Genomic DNA, 26,322 nt, shown 5'->3' on the forward strand with positions numbered 1-26,322 from the left:
ATAGTATCCACTGCGTAAGAACAAAATCTGAACACTACACTCAGATGTGTTTGACAAAGGTTTGCAATGAAAATCACCTCTCGTGTTAATCCCGATCCAGTTGAGGTAGCGGGTCAGTTTCTTCGCAATGTACGTTTTGCCCCTGGCTGGGAGACCCACCATAGCAATGACGTGAGGGACATTGACATAATTGGTCCTGTCACCTGCAAAAAAACATTTCCAGATTCAAGCACCCTTATCACCAAACGTTCACACATTCAGGTTCCCAAACACGAACCATTATCAAAGTGCTAGTACGTCATGTTACGGAAACATGCCAGGAAATAGGAACGCAACCGACGGAGAACAAAGCACTCGGAAACGTTTCACAATGAACAAGTGTTATTTTCGGCGGAGTGAGCGTACGGACAGGACACATTTCAGTCTATTTTTGCCTCACTCTCGGGAGATCCCTGCCAACGCGGTGACAAAATATGTGCTTACGACACACGGACGCACTCAGACATCATATAGGAGGCTTCTACAGCTGGCGTCGGAATTAACTTGAACGCCATTCTGGCCCTGGTGGTGCAAAGTAGAAATAATGGTGGGGGGTGTTTTGGTCAGCTGTTTATACTGGGTTGAAGCGGTGTATAAGTTAACTTTGACACTAGCCCTTCCTTGGACACATTAAGGACTTGTATTTCAAGGAGAGCCTAAAGGCCTCTTTCTTTACGTAACCGCGTTGTACTTGAATAGCATTACATCAGGGGTGAATAGACGTTCCGCACTGGTTTACCTTGGCACTGTAAGTGCCGTCATGAGAGTGACAAGCAATGCAAAGCCAAGTAGGGTAATGACAGCATTCTGAGCACGATTATAATGCAGTGCTGTAGATGATGGGTTGTCATAAGAATAAACAAAAGTTACATAGCAGAAAAGGAAAATGCTATCATTTTGAACTGTGTTAAGTCCTACACCACCTCTACACGGATTTGAAAAGAGGCACTTGACAATACCTGCAGCATGCTATCGTTTTTGTGAAATCTCAACTTTATAACTAAACATACAGGAACGTATAATAACGACTGCGACCGCCCATGTCCTCTGTTAGTAGGCGCAACTGGTTCACTGTACCGTCATGTTTGCGTGACAGTGTTAGATGTGACAGAAACAGAACATTGCAGATGCCGACATAGCTTCGAGCAGATGTTACGTGAGCAAAAGTCAGAATAACCGAAGCGCTCTGCAGATGCTGTACACAGCCAGCTTGCGGGGAAAAGTACGAACAGGCGAAATGTACCGAACATATTCCCATAGCGACAGCACGCTCGTAACATCATTCAGAGACTACTGTCAATTCCAGTACACCATTGCTCACTGCGACCAAGAATGCGTTTTTCGTCAACAAGAAGCTTCGGGAGATCGAATAAGCCATGCGAAAGCACGACAACATCCTCTCACCTCTGTCAGCTGAGCTCCCTTTCATGAGAGGATGCGAGTTCACGATCCCCCAATCGACGAGCATTTCTGCCCCGTCCGAGTTCAGTACAGCTGACACCGGAGGGATTGCTCTCAAAATGTGGTCCCTCGCTGAACCTGCCTTCCGTACGCGCGCTTTTCACTGCAGCACCAACCTATTCCAGATGCTTCGTCGCTGCGACGGGCGAGTCGACGCAACGACACTCACTGACGTCACACGACCGAGCCCCTCGGCACCCACCAATCCCCGTCCTCGGCTCACCTCACGTGGCACGACACACACTCCACTCTCCTTGCCCGTGCGCCAAATTGAAGGTCACCTCCTGATTTTTCAGATCTCGTGAAACGGCGAGTTCACAGTTAGTTGGCAATATTGATTCGCTTTCCTTTCTTTTCTTTTTTGTGGGAAAATGCAGAAGTTTCACACGGCGTTGGGCATTTCAATCAGATCCGAGGAACGCAAGGGAGAGGAATGTGGTTGCGACACGTGAGTTGGATGCCAATGATACCATGGATCACGTCACACAGCGAGAGTAGATGTCTCCACGACGGACGACGCTCAAGTATTCGTCACTGGTTGCACATTTGGAGCGTTAGGAGACTTTCGAGACAGGGAACATTCTTTCGGTAGCTTCGAAAAAAGGAGAAGAACACACGAAAGCGAAAAGCTTTGACTGAATAACTCAACACGCACACGAAAAGCGAGCGAACGAACCGAGAAAGATTTACTTTGCATTACCCGACAACACACGTTTCCCACCTTTCCCACCATTACAACGAAGACTGCTCCACTTCACCGCATAGCACCCGAACAACGCGGAACAGCCAGCCTCCCGAAAAACTACCACTATTTCACCGCTAGCTTTGCACCAACAATCGTTTGGGCATTTGAAACGTGTTTCACGCCATGATAGTTGTCTCTCTCTCTCTTTGCTTTTTCTCCCCGTGGACAAGAAATCACGCGACGCGATATTGTTATCGTGCGATTCCTGCAGACATCGGCGTATTGGTGTCGTCTGCGAAGTATGTTTGCCTAGCAGAAGGGCGCGTTCCTCTCAAGAGGATATAAGAAGAGCTGCACGTGTATCCTGCGACCGGATGTAATCTCGAGGCAGGAATGCGCTTCTGTATGCTTCCACACATTTGACACATCACTGAATGGGCATGAATGCGATCTGCTGTAAAAGAAGCAATTTAGTCGCGTCCACGGGGAAAACAAGTAGGCAAAAGAGGCGCGTATGGAGATGGTCAACGACCTCCATAATATACATAGGAAGCGTGGTCTTCCTCGTAATCCATTGCGACGTGGTTACCAACGAGAATCTACTAGCGCGTCAGCGCTCCATGAAACAACAACTTTATTTGATGATTGAGGAGTTTCATCGCCAGGGCGATACCTTACCCCATTGCTGGTGGTGAAGCGCGCGATGAGAACTGTTGACTGCATGCCATTTTTGTTGCTGTTATTGTTTTTGTGTTTATATTTTTGATTATGATTTTGATATATGATTTGATATATGATATTTTGATATATGATTTGATATATGATATTTTGATATATGATTTGATATATGATATTTTGATATATGATTTGATATATGATATTTTGATATATGATTATATATATGATTTTCAAGTATAGATCAGGCGCATTTTCTAAGGTAAAATATACTTCGTGGTCCTCGCAGTCTAAATACAAAAAGAGATTGCCCGCTATTCTCGTGTACAAGGGTCAGGGGAATCGCGCTCACGGAGACGTAATGGGAACTAAGACGAAGGACACGACAGGACAACAGAACTGCAATATGTGTTCTTTTTTTTTTTTTTTTTTCATTTCGACGCGCTCTCATTGGCAGCTTTTCATCTGTCCCATAGAAAAAGGCCAGGAACGAGAAAACTCCAGACGAAAGGACGACGGTATATTCCTCCGCTGGATGTTACCCAAGGGGTAACATTCCAAGGAATGCAGTCTTGCCCAACGGGGACCGCTTAAATGAACACAACTGAAAAAAAAAAAAAAAAAAAATCAAGCGAGAAACGCCGAGACATTACTGCACAGCCGAGCAATATCGGTTGGAAATTCTAGGCGATTTTTGTCTTCGCGAACAGTCTGTTGCAGGAAGAAAAATTGGAACAGCGGAAAAGGAAGCGGTATCCGATCGAGCCTGAGGACTGAACAGGTTTTTTCCTCGTTTTTAACGGAGCTTTCTATTCCTTTCGCCAATATGCTTGTCTGGCGAGCTTGCATCCGTCGATGTCCGTCGTCAACCAACGCGGTCATTGAGGAATTCATAAAGGGAAAACCCTGTGCGCCGCCAATTGATATGCGAATGCACCGACAGTTCGAAATGACCCAGCAAATCTGCAATCTACGAGGCTTCCCCAGGATGAGGCATCTGTAAAGCAGGCAAAGTGAACTAGGCAGTTTTGAAGTTGAAAGGTATCGTACCAGAATTGCCTTTTTGGTTCAGTTATCCGGTAAATAATAATAGTCAATAATAATAATAATAATAATAATAATAATAATAATAATAATAATAATAATAATAATAATAATAATAATAATAATAATAATATATTAAGTAGCAACGTAAACATTAAAATACAACTAAACAGACACTTGACGATAACAGCGCTAAAAGAGACAAACACAGACGAGCAAACCAACAAGCCCAAATGGATGTTTTACTCAACAGACACGTCTAAGCCGGGATGCTTGAGGCACAGGGCCTGGGGCAATCAACGGCGTGTCACATGTACAGATTTAAGGAGTCATAGATCAACAAATAAGACACCGATAATTCAACAAATAAAGTCACAAACGAAACAATAATCAAATAAGCAACAAAAGCTGACTACGAAGTCAGAAGAACGAAGAAGAAGAAAACAAAGAAAAAGAAAAGATAAATAAAGAGCATGAAAAGAAAAAAGAAAAAGTATTTTTATATAAATTTCTTATTCCGTATACGTCCTGTTAAGCACGGTTTGTTGTTGTTACGTTCACTGCACCGTCAATTTTGCTGTGGTTCTAATATTGTTCGACAATTTTGAAGAATTTAGTAAACCCCATGAGAACCCCCAGTGCAGGGGAAACGAAAAGGACATGGACCAAAGCAGGACACACGTACATGTTTCCTGTCCTTTTCGTCCGCCCCGCACTGGGGGTTCTCATCGATTTTAGAGTGAGGTACCAAACCGCCCAGTTCTTAATTACCTATTGACGTTCTCGTGGCATTTAGAACGTATTCGTAACGCCGTAAACTTTCATTGTCGAGGTATACCAGTACCACATCATATGAAGTTTACGAGTTTATAATTATAATGTTCGAGGCATGGACGTCGTGACAGAAACTTAAAAGATCGGCCCGTCTTCCAGCCTCCAACACAAAGAAAAGAGGAAGATGGTCATGTAGCCCACAAACGTTTACCTCCAAACATGTTCCTTTGGCTGGTCTAAAAGTGCCTCTATGTACTTCGATAATTGCAACAAGTCGCCAGCCGACATAATGCACTCTTCGAAGCTTCTGACAACAACAACGTGTTTTTTATGCACACACGTGTGATAATACAGCCGCGTATTTTCGCTGCACTTTTCAAGTGATGCGTCAACGTGAAATATAATGTACATGTTCAATAATTATTATTATGAAGTAATATGCTATTATAAAAAAGAAAGAGGAAAAATGATTTGAAGTACACCCTACCTCGCACAGCTGAGGAACAAGCAGTTACTCTGAACTCTGGCTAAGTGCACCATATTATTAAGCGCCCCTCAGTCAATTATTCATCATCACGTTATTTCAAACCACATCGACCCACTTTCGACGATTATAACATAGCCACGGACACAAAACATTTTCCTGTAGTATAAACTCCCCATCCCTCACCGCCCTCTCTCTCACACACATGCCAGTTCCCACAGGTGACTATGTATTTTATTACCGTAATTTCACACGTATAAGCCGCATGACCCGTCTTTAGGAACGTTTTGAAAATTTTCGGACAGACAAGTAGGGTTGCCACCTTTCGTAGTGAAAAATACCGGCTGAGGGAGAGGAGGTGGAATAGAGGGAAAGAAGGAAATGCTTGCGGGAAAGGGAAGTGGGTGAGGGGTGAAACAGAGAAAACCAGAGAGAGAGAGAGAGCTCAAGACAAAGGAGGAAACGTGTTCCTGTGTGTAATAATAACAATAATAACAACAATAATAATGAGTAACTAAGGAAATAACTGGTGACTGCGCGGAGTTGGGTCTGTGGTCCAGATTTATTCAAGCTGTAGTGGAATGTTGAAAGGAAAAGCCCGCCCTATGAAAGGTTTTGAGCCGCAAATACCGGCAAAAGGCTGCCGGTATCATCCTCCTACCGGCAACCGGCACAGTGAGCAAATAACCAGGCGTGTCGGTATAATACCGGCCTGGTGGCAACCCTACAGACAAGCCGCACACGCAGATAAGCCGCGGGCAATACGACACGACTCATTTGTGTAACAAAGGAGACCGTAGAGAAGGTCATAAACCCTGTGGTCCATACTCCGGGGCCGGCATGGTGTACAACAAGGGATGTCAGTTCTAGTGTTCTACCAAGATCGGATTGTGCCCTTGTTGTGTGTTTTTTTTCATGGATCGACAGGTTAGAGGCGTTCAGAAGGCACGAATCACTGTCACTACTTTCTTTTCACGAGCTGCGGGAAGGCACCAGGAATGTTAGTCAACCCAATGTGGACGGTCCCCTGTTACGCATTGTTCGTGCGTCGGCAGGGCGGTGCTGTTCCAGAGTCACTATAATCCTTTTCGTTAAAAGCAGGGCATGAGGAAAGTACCAGGAAAAAATAGTCCTCAGATAAGCCGCACCGGTGGATAAGCCGCAGAGCGCCCGTGAGAAAAAAAAAATACGCTGATGCACTTGAAATTACGGTATATCTCCAATTACAGGCGCTGTCACGCACAAGAACGACTGTGCCGCGCAATAATAGACATAACATAGCTTTGTACCTTGTTGAGGAGATTCCCTTTGCACTGGAGAGACTAAAAGACTGTTATATAAACCCCTAACACCCGTCCGAACACTACGACGAAGAATCTCCTTTTCGGAAGAGGGAAATCGCCTATCCCGTTTGCCAGCGAAAAGTATTAACCTCGAACGCTATGTGAAACGAAAACGTATTAGACGAAAGTATGTATTTTATGAACCGCTGAAACAGTTTCGTAAACTGATTAGAGCCTCGTCACGCAGCGATTTTTAATTAAATACGCTCGTACGACGGTTGTCGGTATCCACCGCGTTTCGAACACAACGCTGTGGAGACTCCTGCTACTAATTATAAACTTCGCTATCAGATACACTCGCCGAACTATTTAAATAACATGCGTACATACTTTGCAATTTAAAATTCCTTTATCGAAAATAGTTTTAACGCTCCGTCATTTCTTGTCTGAACGTCACATTTTTGGCGGAGTGCGCTGGGAGAAACGGTCGGCAGTGTTGTACGTCCGCGACGCAAAATCCCTTCAATGATGTAGTCCAGTGTTTCTCAAACGTTTCCAGTACGTGACCCCTTTGAGTAGTACCGAACTTACCATGACCCCCTACCTTTACAAGCCTTCCGATTTTTTTTCTTTCTTTTTAATGACGCAGATACATTTACATTGTAAGTTATTTAAAAGACATTAACCAAAGCGACAGCTACCAAAAATGCTTATTTTTTTTTTTTTTTAACAAAGACTGATTTAATCATGTATTTGAGTGAGGAGAATGCATTCGCTTTCTTGATACAAGCAAATCAATAGGTTGATGTGTGTGGCAAAAGGCATATCACATGTCTGCTAGGACCCTCCATGGCCCCATAAAAGGACTCATAGCCCATTTGGGGGTCATGAACCGCCACCATGCGCCTTTCTGCTGCAGAGTAGTGTCATGCAGAGTGGGTATGATGGATTACATTATTTGGCGCAGGGAGAGAGCGTGATCTCTCTGCGGCGCAGTAATATATTGAGAGCTGACGGACTTCAAAGTTGTAAAGGACCATTACTTCAAAAGAGTTCTAGCATGTGCGTATGTCAGTGGCATAAGGATATCGGCAGCGGCATATAAAGTACGGCAGGACCGCCATTGCATTAGCGAGAAGCACTGGGGGGAAAAGGATAAACAAAACTGACAGTCATCCACAAGCACGAGGAAGAATTTCACACCGTGTGCAACGCAGAAATACGGGGAGGGATTTGCCGTCGCATTTCGCGTGAAACGTACCGGGATACTTCGTTCGTCCTAGAAGAACACAATAAAATTGATTGCGTCACAAGAGTTTCCTATCGTGTAACTTCACATTTCCCATTATTGCCGTAGGTTGTACAATCCTGCTGGAGTACCGCTACAACGGATTCCTATAATGATGAACCATACGTTTAATTAGCGCGCTTGGGCACTGTTAGAACAAAGATAAAACTGACTTTCACGAAAGCGCATAAAAACCTAACTTTTTATGGAGCGGGAAAGAAAAACATTCGCCCCCCACCTCGAGATAACGAGCAACACTGTTTCGACAATTAGTGGCAAGTGCGGACAAAGGACATTCATCTCCAGTCGCATGGCACAAGGTCGCTCATTTCGGAGTTTATCTCTAGAAGGTGCATCAGTTTTCAACATTCGTTTATCTCGTCCCTTGACAGAGAAAGTTTGAGTGCTGAACTGCGATGGCATACTACGACATTCGTAGAGGAAAGCTCGGCACAACAATCATGGGAATATGCATTCCGAGCTTATGTAAAGTGACTATATTCAGAGGATATGCGCCGGTGCGGTTATACAGGGTGTTTCACGAAAAATAAGCCAAAGTTTTAAAAAAATGGTTCCTCGCACATGAAAAAGACTGACTGCATAGTGTTACCAGTGGTGTGAGGATACTCAAACTATTTTTGGGTTTGTAATTAATTAAAATAATCTAAAATTCAAATAATAAATTAATTATAAGATAAATAATTTAAAATAATTAAAATATATAAATAATTAGTTTTTGATTTATAAGGATTAGAGCCAAAATGACAATGAGAAAGTTGTAGCGGGCGGTACAACGACACGAAACCGGTTGATTGCAACTTTGTACCTTAACGGATCCCTTTTTTTTTTTTTTTTTTCCCGGCTCCAAATACTAATTCTCGGGTTTGCAAAAAAACGACGCGGGACCTGTCGCAGACGCACGAGGAGCGCCGGATCACAGCGCTCTCGAGCGTCATGTTATCGAACGGAGACTAGTCACAGTTCTCATTGACATTCCGACATTTTGGCTTGACATTGACTCCTCGCGCGTCCGCGACAGGTCCCGCGTCGGCTTTTTGCAAACCCGAAAGTTAGTCTTTGGAGCCGAAAAAAAAAGTATCCGGTAGAGGTGCAAAGTTGCAATCAACGGGTTTCGTGTCGTTGTACCGCCCGCTACCACTTTCCCATTGACATTTTGGCTCTAATCCTTATAAGTAAAAAATGACTGACTAATTTCACTTAATTTATCACAAACCAAAAATAGTTTGAGTATCTTCACATCACTGGTAACACTATATGCAGTCCGTTGTATTGGTGTGCGATGATTTTTTTTTTTTTTACTTTGGTTCATTTTTTGTGAAACACCCTGTATATATCTGTGGACCCGAGCTTCGTAGATCCTATTGTTTGGGGACTAAAATATAACGTTTCCAAACTGCGCAGGTACTGAAATGTGGATACAAAAGCACCAGGACTCTGCGGTGGGCACATGGGCCCATATTTCCTCCGCCGGCGTCCCCTATAGGTGAAGTCCTAATAGACGAGTTCAGAAAATCCCAGAGTGCTTAGCGTCGCATTTAACTGTGGGAGTTTACTAATACGAAAGAAACGGACGGCCTCCAAACTGTTGCGATTTCTTCCCTTCCGGTCCATTGTCCACGACGTGTCAAAGTCAGCGAAATCGAAATGTGAAGGATTATTCTTCGTTCCCCCGCTCAGCAAGCGCCCAGGATGCAATGCGTGCGCAAAGTGCACTGGGATTTTCTGAACTCGTCTATTGAGAAGACGCAGTGAAGAGTAAATGTCAGCCTCTAGTCCCCGAGATTGAAATTACTTCCCGGTTTACTCCCATAACCACGGAATTTACTCTTCAGCACTCCATATAGTCGCTAGACTTCGCAGGTGTTCCCCGGAATGCAACACACTTACGTAAATATTTGCTTTGCGGGAATAGAATTTCCTGCCTGCAGAGTAAGAAATTGTGGTTCTTTCCTGACAAATCGTGCCCTGTGCATGTGTCACAGGATTTTATAACTGATACCTGTTCGTATAATTCAAGGTCAATGTCTTTTCATTTATGCGTATGGATTATGTTCATAGGACCATGACGACAAAAACGTGAAATGCAGTCCCGTTCATTAGTACATTCACGATGGTCCCAGACATTTAATCCAGCAAAGGGGTAATGGCTGCGGCAATGCATATATTCCCCACACCAAGGTGCCCTAAACTATGAAAAGTAAAAACTGTCGTTACATAACATTTTCGTCACGCAGATATTTCTTCCCACAAATGCAATGGGCGCGTCTACGCGGATATACTCAACACCCGCGCAAATGCGAATAGACGAGTTCAGAAAATCCCAGTGCTCTTTGCGCACGCATTGCATGCTGGGCGCTTGCTGAGCGGGGGAATGAAGAATAATCGTTCACGTTTTGCTTTCGCTGACCTTGACACGTCATGGACAATGGACCGGTAGCGGAGAAATCGGAACGCTTTGGAGGCAACCCGTTTCTTTCGTATTAGTAAACTCCCACAGTTCAAAGCAGGGCTAAGCACTCTGGGATTTTCTGAACTCGTCTATCTCATACATCTACTCCAACTAGCGCCGAGGTGGATGCGGTCTTGGACCTTACGTCCGGTAGGTAATGTCAACCGACTGATTTTATCGCAATTTCGACAACAAAGTAGAATTCTTTTTTTTTCTTTTTTTTCGGCGGCATATCATGTGTGTGCTATGTAGAAAGGTATACAGTCAAACTCCTTTATAGTGAACACCTTTTTAACGAAAATACCACTACAGCAAATTTTTTTGCGGTCCCGCTGGAGCCCTATAGGTCCTATAATAAACATCCTTTTTAACGAAAATACCTTTACTGCAAATTTTTTTTTGCTGTCCCCTGAGTTTCGTTGTAAAGGAGTTTGACTGTACTACGATATGATATGATATGATGAGGTGCTCGTTGCTTTACGGAGTTTTAATGCGTTTTCATATTTCCACATACGAAGGAACCATTTTCCCTCTCCCCACCTCTTCCAGCGTCCCTTTCGTCATTACCATCAGCGCGTGCTTCTACCGAGGCAGCTTGATGACTTTGCTTTCGACAAAGTTTTAACGATAGGGATGTCTCGTTAGCCAACAAGTTTCCATAGGCTAGGCCGAAGATAGATGCGGCCACCTGGATGTCCAAGGCGCTGTTTAGCGCGCGAAAGGTGGGGCAATAGGAGGAAGTGCCCCCGCCTCTTGTTTTATCTTTCTTTCTCCCGTTTTGACCTTGATGCTGGTGCCCAGGCAGCACAATGTACTGAAAGTCGAGTGCAATAGGGGTGGACGGGTAGGTGGAAGGCCTTGAACAGACTGGTCAAACTAAAGAACATTGATAAGACACATACCGTCCACCCCTATTGCACTCGACTTTCAGTACATTGTGCTGCTTGGGTGACGATCGACCGTCTTATCACAAAGAACTCAGGAGATAGGTCCCTGTATCATTCACATTTGCCAGTCACAAACAAAAAGGGACATATCTGGGAAGCTACTTCCGATAAAAGTGCTTTCCGCGGAACCAAGGTCAAAGCGCCAAAATCATCCCAAGCAGCAAAATGTACTGAAAGTCGAGTGCAATAGGGGTGGACGGGTAGGCGGAAGGCCTTGAACAGACTCCTGAAACTAAAGAACATTGATAATACACATACCGTCCACCCCTATTGCACTCGACTTTCAGTACATTGTGCTGCTTGGGATCAAACCAAAAGAAGGCGGGGACACTTCCTCCTACCATCGCACCTTTCGCGCGAGCTTTTTTGCGACAATCAAGCAGGCGTGGCGAAAGCAGCACCTATACTATTCCCCCCCCCCCCCCGGCTATTTCGGTTGTTAAACTATGCATAGTTTCGTTGGGTCTGCGGTTACCTGCGCGTGAATAACTTCATATTTCTGTTTAAAAAAAAAATCCTCAAAAACCGCCCAAAGCCTTCCTAAATGGCGGCAAAAGTTTCCAGAAGGTAATTGCAGAAAGCACCACAATCCTCAGGCCGAGGACGTCGCCAGTTATAATATTTTATAACTTTAGGTGAAACACCCTGTATATTTAGCCATTCCAGCCCACACGACGTGCTGAGAAGTGAGGTGGGCAAAATTAATCCACAGGCCAACCACTGCGGCGTCTAGACGAGTTCAGAAAATCCCGGAGGAGGAGGAGGAGGAGGAGTGTCGTTGGGAGGAACCCGAGAGGTCTGCCTGCCTGATTAGGCGGCATGTTTCTCGGGAAGGGAAAGGTGGTGGAGAGGAGGAGAGGAACGGGTGAAGTGGAAGACCGAGCGGAATCCGCTCGGGGGGAGGATAGCTGCGTCCATGGGCCGACTTCAGGGGAACTGTGCCGGCATACGCCTATTACACATCTGAGGGAAACCCAGGAAAAACCCCAGACGGCACAGCCGGCCCGCGGATTCGAACCGCGGACCTCCCAGTCTCCAAGCGCACGCGTTACCGCTGCGCCACCGGAGCTGGTTCAGAAAATCCCAGTGCTCTTTGCGCACGCATTGCATCCCGGGCGCTTACTGAGTGGGGGAACGAAGGTTAATCCTTCACGTTTCGCTTTCGCTGACCTTGGCACGGCGTGGACAATGGACAGGTAGGGGAGAAATCGAAAGAGTTTGGAGGCCACCCGTTTCTTTCGTATTAGTAAACTCCCACAGTTCAAAGCGGCGCTAAGCACTCTGGGATTCTCTGAACCCGTCTGAACTGGGACTGGGACTCCATAATGAAGAAAGCCTGAGCTATGGGCACGTGGACACAAAAACAGACACGACACAATCGCTCAAAAACCGTTCCTGTGTCTTCGATGCCATAGCTTATGCTTTCCTCATTACGGAGTTCATCCACCAGCTCGCCTGCATCTATGCCATATTATTATCAGCAGGGGCGGCGGAATTGGGGGGTGGGGGTGGGGGGGCTTACTGTAGACCCTCTGAATTTGTGAAGGTGCGCAAAATTCGCATGGAGGTGAGGCGCCAAAGTGTTATCTCAGGTGCCGCATGCGGACAAAATGCCGTAAACCCTTTTCCCGAATCGATCAAATTGCCAGCATAGACGTCAAGGCTTTGTCGATTGATGCGGTAGAACTCACGACCACATGATCCATCCAAGACGAAAACAATAGAGCATTTGCCACTTTTTTTTCATTCAGACTGCCTCGAATTTTTTGGACCCGGGCATGAATAGGTGGAGGCGGTGCTGGACGGAAGGGAGCGCCAGTTGTAAAGCGCCTATACTTCGTAAAAGTAGCGCGATCCTTTGAGGATCGCAGCTTTCCTCCCTTCTCCCGCGGTCTACGGCGTCTTTCCCTCTTTCATTGGGTTTTCGCTATCACGTGGTGTGGAGCTTCTTTCGTAGACGCCATTTCGGCTGCAGAAAGCAGGAAGACGTAGGGAGTGCCAATGGCAATCTACATATACGACTGCGCTTGTTTCTGAATCTCCCTGTCAGTGTTTTATGCAAAAATTAGTTGCTATGCGTTCGGATGCCATACGCGATATGGCGAAAGCCACATATAGCTTTAGCCAGTTGGGATCTGGGGTCCCCCCGGATTCAGGACGTTGCTCCGCCCCTGATTATCAGATCGGTCATAGTTTCCACACGAGGTTAAGCGACATGCGAGGCGTGTGTTTAAGCACGTAGTCGCTGAAGGCTACTTCGACAACAGCGGGACGGCCGTTTATCGCGCCCGGGTCGTTTATCGACCCTCAAAATCGGAGCTCCAAAACACAGTTGACCTTGCCGCTGGATCAGCAGGCAGCCACGCATTTCTCACGAGGGCCCATCCCCGAAGAATCTGACATTTTTACTCCGTAAATGAACTGGAGGTTTTAGCTTCTGGCGGGAGTATCTCTTCATCAGTCATTATTTGTGCAGCACCCGTCGTTTAATAACGCCAAAATAACAGGTGCGCTTGACAGCAGATGTAATAAGTACGGCTCACTCGCGTTTAGACAATGAACCTTTTGCGGTAACGTCTCCTCACGGTTGCACTTTTATTTGCGCAGACGTGCAGCAGGTGGCACGTCCCGTCATATTTCGTACGAGAAGCGAAAAGACGAATGGTGGTGGTTCGGGACAAGCTAGCGCTCACCTGTAGCATAAAAGGCATTATATACTTGCGGATGGACAACTATCAAATCCGCAATGCCACCTTGTGGGGCAGTGGGGCATAGATCATAAATAAATAAGTGCAACCAGAGATCGGGCGACTCTTCGCGTGCTGAGAGTATTGAAGCCGACACACACACACGCGCGCGGACGATTTTTTGCCTCGACGTATTGTTTGATTCATACTGCGCTTTTTAATGGATATATTACTCACCGATTTACAAAGTATAAGCTGTTGAAAATCGAAAGCAAACGAAAGACCGCACGTAGATCGAAGGCTAACTCACAGGTTGACCGAGGTCGCCGTGAAAATGTTTAATTCAAACAAAAACGTGTTTGAAACTGAACTGTATGTATCAGTACAAGTCACTGGGTAACATCCACGCGCGATTTATCTGCGGAGCTGGGATGACAGACCAGACATAATTGTATCCGTGTACGGATAAGTCGTATCACAGTTTGACGTAGGCTGCAAGCTGCAGTATAATTTAATGCTACCTATATACCCATCACTCCCAGAAAAAATAAATAAATAAAATAGACGAAATGAAGGTGAGCTTGAAATTTAGTACTCGCACGGCCATGACTTCAACAGCTACTATAGCCGGTAATGACACGTTCAATATACTGCAGCGGAGTCTCTAAGACCGTCTACGCAAATTTACTTCTTTTTTTCTTTTTCCGAGGGATGAATTTCCACAAAGTCTCTGAAATATACGCGTTCTATAAAGGTTAAAGATGGTGGGAAATAGGAGAGGGCGCTGTTTGTTGCTCTACGGAAGCAAGCGCATTATTTCTTATACTTCATGAAAACTCCATAATAGTATTGTGTAGGATTTCAACCTTATCACTGCGCGAATGGCCTGTCGGAAATTCATCTTTTTCCTGAAAAATCGGAATATATCGGCACAAAGGGAAAGTGCCGGGAAGCGATTCTCTTCCTAGCATAAGGGCAGAAATGGCAGACCACATTTTGTACTTGGGACGTACGCTTTGATGGATTATCTCAAAATTTTCAGACAGTCCTCCATATTGGAGGAAATACTGTTATCCTCACTCAGTTTTGGGCTTGCCCTATCACTCTACAAAAAAAAAAAAGAAAAAGAGTGAAATGAGTAATTGCAGCTTCTAGTCCCCATAGACTGCAATTACTTCCCATTTTAGTCCCAAAAACCCCGACATTTACTCCCCAGGACTGCAAATAGTCACTGAACTTCGCAAATGGTCTTCCGAATGCAACAGTCTACGTAAATATGTGCTCCTGGTCAATTTGATGGCATGAGGCTGTATAACTTGTAGCCAACTTTGCAATTTTCCACCCACACAGCGTAAGAAACTGTTAGCGATTCTTTCTTCGCAAATTGGGCCCTATATATGCACGTCGCAAGATTTTATATTACTCGCTATATCACGGTTTGATTCAAAATATTTTCATGCATGCACACGAATTACGTACCAAGGACTGTTAGAACAGAGCGTGAAATGCAGTCTCCACTCTGTGACTCCCGTTTACTCCCGCGCATTTACTCCCGAAAGGGAGTATTTTTTTGCGGCAATGCATTTTAGTCCCCAAAAGGAGGAAAATTACTCCTTTTTGTCTTAGCGTGCACCCGAACGTGGCCATAAGCATCAAGTAGTCAAAATGTACCCAAAGCATCGTGTACATATTTGCCATATACAGGGTGTATGCTATAAAAGGTCAGTGACATTTTCGCGCGTGACACCATATCTACAAGAGATAAACTGATGTTCTGAGGCTGGAACAACATAGAGGGGACAGATACACACAAAGCCTCAAATTGCCTAAGAAATCAACGATGAAAGATGAAAGTCACTGAAAAGGTTAGCCAGCTGTAGGGATCGAACCAGAAGATGTGGGTTCGATCCCTACAGCTGGCTAACCTTTTCAGTGACTTTCATCTTTCACCATATCTATTTGAGGGACGGACTTGTGCTGCCATACAGTGAATCACTTATGCCCGAGAAACCTACGAAAAAATTGTGGTTACCCTTCACTGCGTAATAGAATAAACACGGCCACGGAAACTTTCGTCTTCACGTGTTTCCTATGCGCAATACCGATGGACGGAGGTGAAAGTTTGCATGGTCATATTTATTTTGTTACACAGTGCTAGGTAACCACAATCGTTTCGTAGGTTCCTCTAGCATAAATTATTCACTTTGAGGCAGAGGAAGTCTTTTCGTGATAGAGGTATAGGGTATATCAAGGAGGTATCACTTCTTGCACGAAAATGTGACTGACCTTTTATAGCATACACCCTGTATATTTCTAGTGTAAATAAAGAGAGCGCATTTTCGAAACTGCGTGTTGTGAATCAGGAGAAGCGTGCTGCCATGTCGGATGACAGCACAACGACGTGTATCTGTGTGTACAAGTTCCACTCGTTTGTGACTTGAGATGCGCTATTTTTCGCAGGTGTAAATAGATTACGCGATTTTTCGTTTGTTTGTGGCCCGCTGTTTCCCTACAAATGCAAACTCGTAACCTTTTCCCGCAATGCAGTGTATGCACCCGAAACGGGGTATTTATTTATTCCATGTATTACTGTCGAAAAATTGCGATTTTTTCGTACTGGATAGATGCCGACGGGCACAAGCCGCATGTAAATAGCTGTATAAATAGATGCCGAGATCCAGAAACCCTACTTATCGTTATCCTTTGCAACACTCTGGGCGGTATCTTACCTCTCCGCAAAAAAGGTAGTTGATTAAAAATTATCCCTAGCCATGGGAACTCGGAAATACTACACAGCGCTGCGGGTCTTCGATTATAACCCAGTTACGATAAATGACTCTGTTAATTTACTGACGACCTGAATTATTATATCGAATTCACCGAGCTACACAAAACTGTCACGATGTAGTGCGTGAAAGGTGTAACTACTCCTGTAGCTGTGCTTTATCACGTGTTACGGCTAATTTTAATAATACCTCTCGTGAGTACGATTTGGACATTTTTGCGAACTTTAGATCTTTTTTTCTCCACACCTGCAACTCTAGTATGATTTTCTCTTGACTTTTACATGTTATGATTGCTCCCTCACCACTATTTCAGACTCTGTATTTCAGTACTTCAGCATCTCCTATGTTCTAGATGTGTCACTATTACCTTTACTAGTTTGTATTATGTTGTTGGTTCTGTTTCAATTTGGGGTGCACCATCACCTATGCAACTGCTGTTCAGGGGCACGATAAAAATACCAATAAATAAAATAAATAAATAAATAAATACTACTTGTACTACCCTGCATGCGTGACAATAGTACGCCGAGGAATACTATACTTGGTGGTACGTAGACGACTGCATAGTTTCTGATCCTATTCCGTGAGCTGTTGCCGAGGCTAGTCTTCTTCGTGTACCCGAATGCAGGTGTGCCGAGTCTATGAGCCATGTGACTTCAAACTAAACGGCACTGGTCTTCGGGTACGCCACACAAAACCACGCCAGTAACCTCGTTGCGCGCGACAGCCGATGGTAATATCGATGGTAACACCGTAATGTGCATGAAGTATTCCTATAAAATCCATTACGCCTTATGACGTCTAGCAGACGCCCCATGCAATATTTATGGAGCAAAAGAAGCAGTTTGGAGAACCTAATCAACGCAGTACAGTACAGAATCGGAAGGAATTTTTTTTTTTTTTTTGTGTGTGTGTGTGTGTGTGTGTGTGTGTTTGCACGGGGATCTCAGATTGAAGAACAGTGCTACGTTGTGTAAGGTTATCCTCGTCCAGTAATTCATTATCTACATTTGGTACGTCGGAATGACTTCGCCTTTTGATGTAGCGCGTACAAATGCAGAACATAAGACCGTGGAAATCAGAGATAGATGTCTGATGAGATGATTGATTTTAAAAAGTGACAAAAAAAAGACAGGTGAGGAGCAAAATTCGTAACCGATAAAACCCAAATCGCAAAACACAACTACAAACAGAAGATGAATTCGGCTGACAAAGTACGCGTCCATTCCACTCCATATATAGTGTGTTCCGTCTTTGTCCCCGTCAATATTACTGCAATATGTGCCCCGTAAAAGCATGAGTGGTACTCCACTACGGATTTCTGGCGCGGAGAGGTTAGTCGTGCCGTTGCCCACCTCTGTGAGAACCGACAACGTCGAGCTCTTTCATTAGCACCACCACTTCCACAGAGCGGAGATGGATGTTTTTCAGACGTCGAAGCAGCACTGAAGACCTTCATTGATCCTGCAAATGCTGTTTTCCGCCGAGTGGATCCACGCGGTTCATTTCACACGCATTAGCCGAGAGATTACAATGTGCACAAGGATCGTCCATCTCATCGTTCGCCCAAGTTCAGCTCTTTCTCCAATCATGGATGGATTCGCCCAACATATAGAGGGCTGATTAAACTAGAGCCACTAAATAGGGGTCCCCATTTGGGGACTCTACAATTAACATGCTCCAAATAATGTCATCAGCAGACCCCAGATTCCTAGGCAACTGCCGCTGTTTAACATGAAAGAACTGATGTTCTGAGGTTGGAACAACATTGAAGGGACAAATACATACAAAGCCTCAATTTGCCTGAAAGATGAAAGTCACTGAAAACGTTAGCCAGCTGTAGGACTCGAACCCACACCTTCTGGATTGCCGGTCCAGGGCTCTACCAATCCAGAAGATGATGTGGGTTCGAGTCCTACAGCTGGCTAACCCTTTTTGATGTTTCATCGTTGCCTTTGTTTGTTTGTGTGCGTGCGCGTGTGTGTATGTGCGCGCGTGCGTGCGTGCGTGCGTGTGGTTGGAATAGTGTCCTTTCAATACAGGAACACGAACAGGGTGCTGCTGCGGAAGCTCATGTATAGATTTGATAGTGCCTAAAAACATCGAACATCCGACTATACATCGAAAAATACCTATAATGGCCCTAAAGCGATGTCGAGAGACTGTTGTCCAGGCGAAATTGACATCGGTCACGTCGCACGTCCTTTGGAAACCATCGATCGCTTGAAAGAAGCGAGTATCTCAAAGGTGCGCGAATGTAAGATGATTATTGAAAATCGGACACCCGGTACAGTCGCTTACTCGTTCTTTCGCAGTTATTGTAAAATACAGGCACGTTTCGTAACCGTTCAGTCGCAATCTGGAACTCGCAACGCTATTGCCTGTATACATACATCTTGAAGAGTCCCCGAAGCTTTTTTAAATTTATTCTCCCTCTCTCTCTCTCTCTCTCTCTCTTTTTTTACAACGAATTCTACACACGCTGAAACGCTGAAGAGGAGGCGTGACGTACAGAGGTAGGTCGTATTGCCAACTGCCTAGGATAGGACAAGCGAAAGCTTGCCCACATCACACTTCAAAAATACTACTGCCCTCGCCTTTAAAACGAAGGGCAGGATCAACTAATGCTAGGCAGGCAGTCCCACGAAACTGCCAATGTCAAACAAAACCTTCATTGGGATCGCGTGTGTATTGGCATCGAGGCGGAAGACCAGTCACAATGATTGGATCATTGGGATCGCCGGTCCGGTGCTATTCCTACAGTTTAACAACGCGATGAAACTTCCCTCCTCGCGGGAGACCTGATCCTTTCTTGAACGCTTTGTTTTTGCACTTTCAGGGCTACATATGAAAAAAAAATTTAACAATTTATGGTGCCTATAATCCCATTTTTAGTGCCCAAAATCGGGATTATTAGCGCCTTTTATAGGCGCCTAAAAATTCAGGCTCTAGCCATGCGTTCACGCCTAATGTAGTTCTCCGTCCGTAATGTTCGATGTTCAGAAACACCAATGATAAATTGTGCTTTCCGGAATAAATACAGTCATCCTTATCGTGTCCTCGTACGTTACATTTTATTGCGCTTGTCTGACTTTTTTAGTACGTTCTTACAAAGTTATATACAGTAAGTATATTTAGCGAAGGAGTACTCGGCAATATTACAGCATGACTTTCTTCCAACTTTTACAGTTTTCGATTTCTTTATAACTTTCGCTTCCACTGCGGTTCTTGAATAACAGCTTTAGATCACGTGTAATATCTGTTGATACCGCTTCGATCGTCTGTCTTCACTTTCATAATGTAGTGGAAGTGTAAGAACACTGGAAGAAAACGTCGTCTGCTATATGGCTTGCGCCCATCTGCTTCAGTACGGTCGTCTGCTTCACGCTACAGTACATTCCTTCCAGTATAAAGACTCCCAGATGTTCGTGACAGAACACGATAAATCCGGACCTAGGATCATTTTCGTATACACCGATAATGTTCCCTCTGATATGTCTGCTGTTGAGGACATTTTTATTGCCATTGCAGTGCCCTCAGATGTGGAGCAGTTCATGCATCCTTTCGTTTCAGTCCTACCTTCAAGAAAGCACCCTTCCCGTGGCAGACAACCTTTCGCGCAAGAAACATGCTCTAAAAATCGCCAAGGTGATGAGAGTTCGCAAAGGTCAAAAGATCAGAGAATGCCGGGAACCTATTTGTGAATCAGTCGCAGCGAACACGGACGAAAGCGAGCGCCTAGTAACAGTGTGCCGAAAACGCAGATGATCCAAGAGCAAACAAGAACATTTCTGGGAACGACGACGGGAGACGAGTCAGACGACGTCGATAGCACACACGCACGCACGCACATACAAAATAGTGCAGCAGCCATGGCAGCAGCATATGGAATGGTGCTGCCATCTAACGGCGCTCCGCAGCACTTCTAAGAACAACGCCATCTGCCGCCGATATCTGAATTCATGCCGACGTCATCCGTGCGCTGGGAATAGCTTTGAACTTTTGAGCAGATCATGGGCCAGGGACAAACCGACCAGGGTTGTTGGAATTCTGTAGGGGTGCCTGACAGCTGCATCCAGTGATTTATCCAGATCCCCCTACACCCCCCTAACACCCCCCCCCCCCAAATCTGGAGGAGACCCCCCCTACGATCTTGTGAGATTGCGCAACATTGAGTGAAAAGCATGTACATACACCCCCTTGCAGACCCCCCCCCCCCCTAAGAACGAAATTATGGGTAAACCACTAGCTGCATCTGCTCACTTTTCTTGCCTCCTCGCGGGCATTTGGGGGAGGTGCTGTGACGGGGCTGATTGGAAGATCGCCGTAATCGATGGGCCTACACATTCTGAGGCATGAATGTGCCTACGAATGAAGTCATTTTGGAGCTCATTCGTACTGTGTTTGACTTTGCCGCCACGTGTGCCTACTCGGCTCGCACAAAAATAGCTTTCAGTATTATGACACTAGTGCCGACCCAGGGATCGTACTGTTGAAACATTTCGCAGTTGCGCGCAAGCGTGGGAAACATTTCGAAAGTCACTTTTGAATACCGGTTGAAACGCTTTCTCCGTAAAATGTACAGAATCTCAATCGTGAACTCCCTAAAGAAGGAAGAATCATGGGAGCAGAATTCAAAGCAGAAAAAAAAAAAAGAGAAGGAGGGGAGAATTCTCGTAACGCTCATATTGAGAAGGAATGTAGCGTGCTATACAACTGCAAATGCTTGTGCGGAGCGTACCAGGAAGTTGGATTTTTTCCAAGGGCTTTCGCTGAGACTGAGACACGCTGAGACACACGTGATACAACTACATGTTCTAATGTGCGCCTACATAATTATTTCGATCGGATGTTCGCATCCAATACAGACCATCGTCTGCAACGCAGTACGCTTGTCCTTATGACTGGCATACAGATGATGCGACGAGATGAGCTAAGTTGCATTAGCACAACTCTGAGACAAAGGAACGCAGACAGACGAAAGCTGTCAAAGAGAGTGACGTCGAAAATGTCCCAAGAGAGGAGACGACAGGACACCTTTTCTCCAGTTGCCAAGCTGCCACTTGCATCAAAGGGTATAACATAACGAACGTCCACACTCTGAGTAGAGTAAGAAACGAACACGTCAAGATCCTCAAACATACACTGTCGTCGGCCTGCTTTCTCGCTTTTCTATCTGTACCCATACGGTGAATTTTACAGACAACAAATAAATACCCATCGTACACACATACAGACTCACATATAACCGACTCCCTCACAAGATGTGATGCGAAAATCCCAGGGATCGCTCCGAGATCGAACGGTGTCGGCGCGCTGCGGAGAAACGATGAACTACCGTGGTGTGGATAGCATCCTCACGTCGCCTCGCGGCACAAGTGATCTACCGGTGAATATACGCAAGAATTACGGAAAAGAACCACCAACTCCGAACATCGGCGAGCGTGTTATCCACACTAGAAAGGTGATAGTGCTGCCCTAATAGGTCAATCTCGCAGTGAGGGTCAGACATTTTCTAGTTCAACCTCCAGTTCCCCACAATCATTCCGTCCCTAATCGGTTCAGGACCAGTTCGGGTTAAACCCGTTTTATCCCCGAATTGCAAGCACGTATCACGTTGGGTAACGAACACCATTTAGTAGCAATCTGTACGGATATTGACGTAAAATTTATTTGACTGCAACAACAAACTATTCCAAGCACATTTGATTTTACAACAGGCGGTGCTCGTCACTATAAATCGCGAGGCAAACCATGTTTTTGACCACTATATGCACTTTAAATGCGGGCCGCTGGCTGAACAGAAAGAACATAAAATAACCCCATAACACCCGAATATATCAACAGAACGCGAATTCACCCGCAGTTACAGATATCGAAATAGCACCTAACCCCCCGCCCCTACCGAATACCCCGGAAAGGCATTTCACCCGAAAAATATGGACCCTATATTTATATATAATGTTAATAAATACCGAATTACTGAATAGTGAAAAATCCCGTGGCCGCTCGGACCCCGTCACCTCCATGTACACGTAAAATGACACCGTTGATGCTCAACTGACGAGATGTTCCTGTTATCGTTATCACGACGGCGCCATCGGCTTCTCTTCACGTCCTATCGTTTCTTTGAACTGTTGCAACGTCTCCCGGTCCTAATCTGTATAACCCCGCGCCTCTCGCAATTTTAGCGATTATGTATATTCGCTCGCGCAATATACTTAATTGTCGCGTGGACTCCTAACCCAAGGAATTAGCGAGTGGAGCCTTCCCAACTCATTGCGGTGAACGCATAAATTTAGATGAGGCTAAATTAAACGCTGGCTGCTTTTGTACTGGCTTATCAGCCGCCCTGTCTAACCTTCAAAAAGGTAGCTGGTGCGCTGACCCGCAGATGACCACCGTTTCTTCCGCGCAATGGCTGAAGAATCTGCGCATTCTTACAGCATCTTATTTTTTACTTTTTTTTTTTTTTCTTTGCTGCCACAGCATATTCATGAACGACTGGTTGTGACCTGTGACGAAGTTAGAGGGCCATACGTTTCTCGGTAATAAAGTTTCGTGATTTGTAAAGCTAACTACTACTAATCATCTCCGCCCACAAATTTAAAGACGTCTGTGATTAGGCTTAGGCTGGCGTGTGACGCCTCAGAGTTTTTTTTATTTTTTATTCGGTGTTAGCGCCGCGAAGCAACTGTGGCTATGAGCGGCGTACAGATGTGGACAGTTGGAGAGATGACAGAGCAGGAAGGAGTAGTGGACAGGGCTGTTAGTATGCGTCATGGGCCGACTTCAGGGGGAACTGTGCCGACATTCGTCTGGAAAGTCTTCGGGAAAACCCAGGGAAAACCTCAGACAGCACAGCCGGTGGTAGGATTGGAACTCGCCACTTTAATGTCCGTTGCGATGTTCCTCGTAAACTGATTATGTTGCGGAAACACTGATCGGAAGTGACGTACTCCGAGCACATTTGCGTGCGTTTCAAGCAGGGTTGGCTACCGAAAATAATCATGTTTCCAGCGTTTCCAGACGATTTCCGTTTCGGTTTCCGTTTCCTGCAGAATTTGTATATAGAGAGTTTCCGTTTCCCGTAACAAACCCCGTTTAATAGGTCATAATGGAAGAACGAGAACACAGAAGACGTATGTGGAATTCCCAGACCACTCATACTTGGCACAGCCTCAGGCACCATCTGGACGCAACTATACAAACTCGAGCAAAACTTCGCACAGGCAATAGTTCGTTGTGTGCTGAGATGGCGTTGTGGTTTCGTTCGGACTGGATTATTTTAGTATCCCGGGAAGCTTGCGGCAAACTTCGCACAGCCAATAGTTCGTTGTCTGCTGATTCGTTCGGATGGGATTGGATCGGATCATTTTAGAGTCCCGAGAAACTAGTGGCCCCCCGCTGGAACCTCTCCGCATGGATCATTCACATTGTTTACATGTATTTCGCCATTAAATCAATCTGATGGCTGATGAGATGTGAATGAGAAAGTACTAATATATGCATATTTAATTATCTGTTTATTTATTAATACACTGAAGGCGAAGCACTACAGAGGGGGAATGGTGGTCAGTTATAATTCGATGGAACATATCAGCATTCATACAAAACAATGGTTCTACTCAACGGTTGTTCTACATATGATACTGATACATATGAAGGTATTATACATGCATATTAAGATTAAAAGTAAGGGAATTACACGTTACGTGAATTTCATTCCGCGAATCTTATCATTCCTGATGTTTTGGAAACAACAGCGCTGGCAGCGACCGCATTATCAAACCCCGAACTGGCAGGATTCCATTAACGTTTCCAGGCTTGAATTTCGTTTCCGTTAAAGGTAAAGAAAATACTTTTGTTTCCGTTTCTATATTGGTTTCCTGGGAAATTCAGGTATTTCACATTTCTTATTTCCGGTGACCATATCCCTGGTTTAAAGAAGTACGTAAAATTAATCGCATTAACAAAACACGTGGCAACCTGCTCAGCCACATTTTTTATCACTGACTCACGTCACTGATTCATCAAATTTATTGAATCACCTCAACTGCTTCAATCGACGAGCCATATATTCATCATTACGCTACTGTATATCCGGACCCAATAAATGCCCAGACAGGTCATGCGCCGTGCGTGTCACAGGATCGTCATAAGAGATTAAGTGCACCGATTAGAGTTGGCAGTAGTTACTTGGAAGGTAGTGCAACAGCCACGAATCTTATCATACCCGACGTTTTGGAAACAACAGCGCTGGCAGCGACCGCATTATCAAACCCCGAACTGGCAGCAGCACGTGGGTTCATATCTTGATGCATATGCACTTAGCAGATGTCACGAGTGTTTTAAGACACTCGTGACATGATGAGGCAGTTGCATGCTCCGAGCGTAACGTCCACTATTTGCTACACGAAGGTGGATATCAAGCATGTGGTCCCAAGAGCACGGAACTCACTTGACTTTCCACGCAGGAGGGCACTGCTGCAACGTATATCTGTAGGGTGTGAGTCTGACTTCCTCGTGAAAAGACCGATTCCTGCCTGATTGTTCCCTCCCGAATCAGTTCGGAATAAATTCGGGTTAAGCCCGATACCCCCCCCCCCCAAAAAAAAAAAAAAATCCCATCAGAGAGAAAAAAATGGAGATGTGAGTCCGCTCACCGTGGGACACAAGCTAGTAAGAACAAATAACTTAAAAAAAAACGGAACGGAAATCACGTGTTATCATGTGTCATGTCCACTGTTGAGTAGAAGTTTGTATGTGAGCGACGTAAATATTATTTGAATGCAACAATACAGTATGCGAAGCACATTTGATATTACAGAATGCTATTATTGTGACTTTAGATCGCGAGCTATGTATGTATACCAACATGTGCACGTTATTCTGCGGGCGGTCTGCTGGACAGGAAGCAAAACATAATCGCACGATAATATCCGAATGATTTCCCTCTCCAATTTGGGAAAGACATACCCGAAAAAGTCGGGAGGACTTTCCCTATGCATTCTACACAATCCCCAGACAGCATGTAGATTGTCAAGGCCCATAATTAGGTAATGTACGTAAAACACTGTAGTTCCGTATATCTGAGGATTGTGTGCTTTGTGTAATCCTTGACGGAGCTCGTGTAACTCGGCTAATTCTCGTTTGGATCCAATGTATTAAGGGCAGGAAAAACGACGAATGGAGATGCAGATATTGGATTATCACTGGACATAGATATGTTTTCAGTTTACTAAATATACATGCTAAAATCCATACAAGAACACGAAAGAAACATTTAATCCGACTTACAAAGGAAGCTATGAAAAGAAATACTAACAAGCATCTGCTGCTACGCGGCGGTAACACGGGATTTAAAAAAAAAGCATCTATGCACTGTCCGGAAACCCACAATATGCGTCAATTTGCGATGAGTCTTGCTGTAAGCGACTCTCAAGCTTCCTCTGCCGACATAGTTGTAGCAAAGGCAGTGAAACACAGAAGGACGAATACAAAGCCCGTTTTTATGCTTCAATTAATGAGTTGCAGTTGATGAAAACGCAGGTACGTACCCCATTGCCTACTGCCTTTTCACAAACGGTCATTGTTTAGTTGAAGTTATCTGGCAACTTTGTTCTCCAATGAACATCGAAGCACTTCTATGGACATCAGGGCATGGCTTCCGAATGAATTATGAACTGTCATTTTGTA

At 44.9% G+C, this 26,322-nt stretch overlaps 1 protein-coding gene across 10 annotated transcripts in view; it reads right to left on the reverse strand.

Annotated features, from left to right (window-relative positions):
- Window positions 1-26,322, reverse strand: part of LOC135399048 (6-phosphofructo-2-kinase/fructose-2,6-bisphosphatase-like) — a 53,907-nt gene that overhangs the window by 14,463 nt on the left and 13,122 nt on the right. For 4 of the 10 annotated variants that reach the window (XM_064630698.1, XM_064630700.1, XM_064630703.1 and 1 more), the window contains exons 1-2: window positions 17,126-17,341; window positions 78-203 (exon numbers count right to left, since the gene is read on the reverse strand). In XM_064630698.1, the coding sequence (XP_064486768.1) occupies window positions 78-203; window positions 17,126-17,273 (274 nt within the window). In that variant the 5' untranslated portion in view covers window positions 17,274-17,341. Of the gene's footprint in view, window positions 1-77; window positions 204-1,443; window positions 1,657-17,125; window positions 17,343-26,322 lie in introns of those variants that run through there. The other 6 variants (XM_064630705.1, XM_064630702.1, XM_064630697.1 and 3 more) reach the window with 4 other exon arrangements.

This window comes from Ornithodoros turicata, chromosome 6, assembly GCF_037126465.1.
Source record: "Ornithodoros turicata isolate Travis chromosome 6, ASM3712646v1, whole genome shotgun sequence".
Classification (NCBI taxonomy): domain Eukaryota; kingdom Metazoa; phylum Arthropoda; class Arachnida; order Ixodida; family Argasidae; genus Ornithodoros; species Ornithodoros turicata.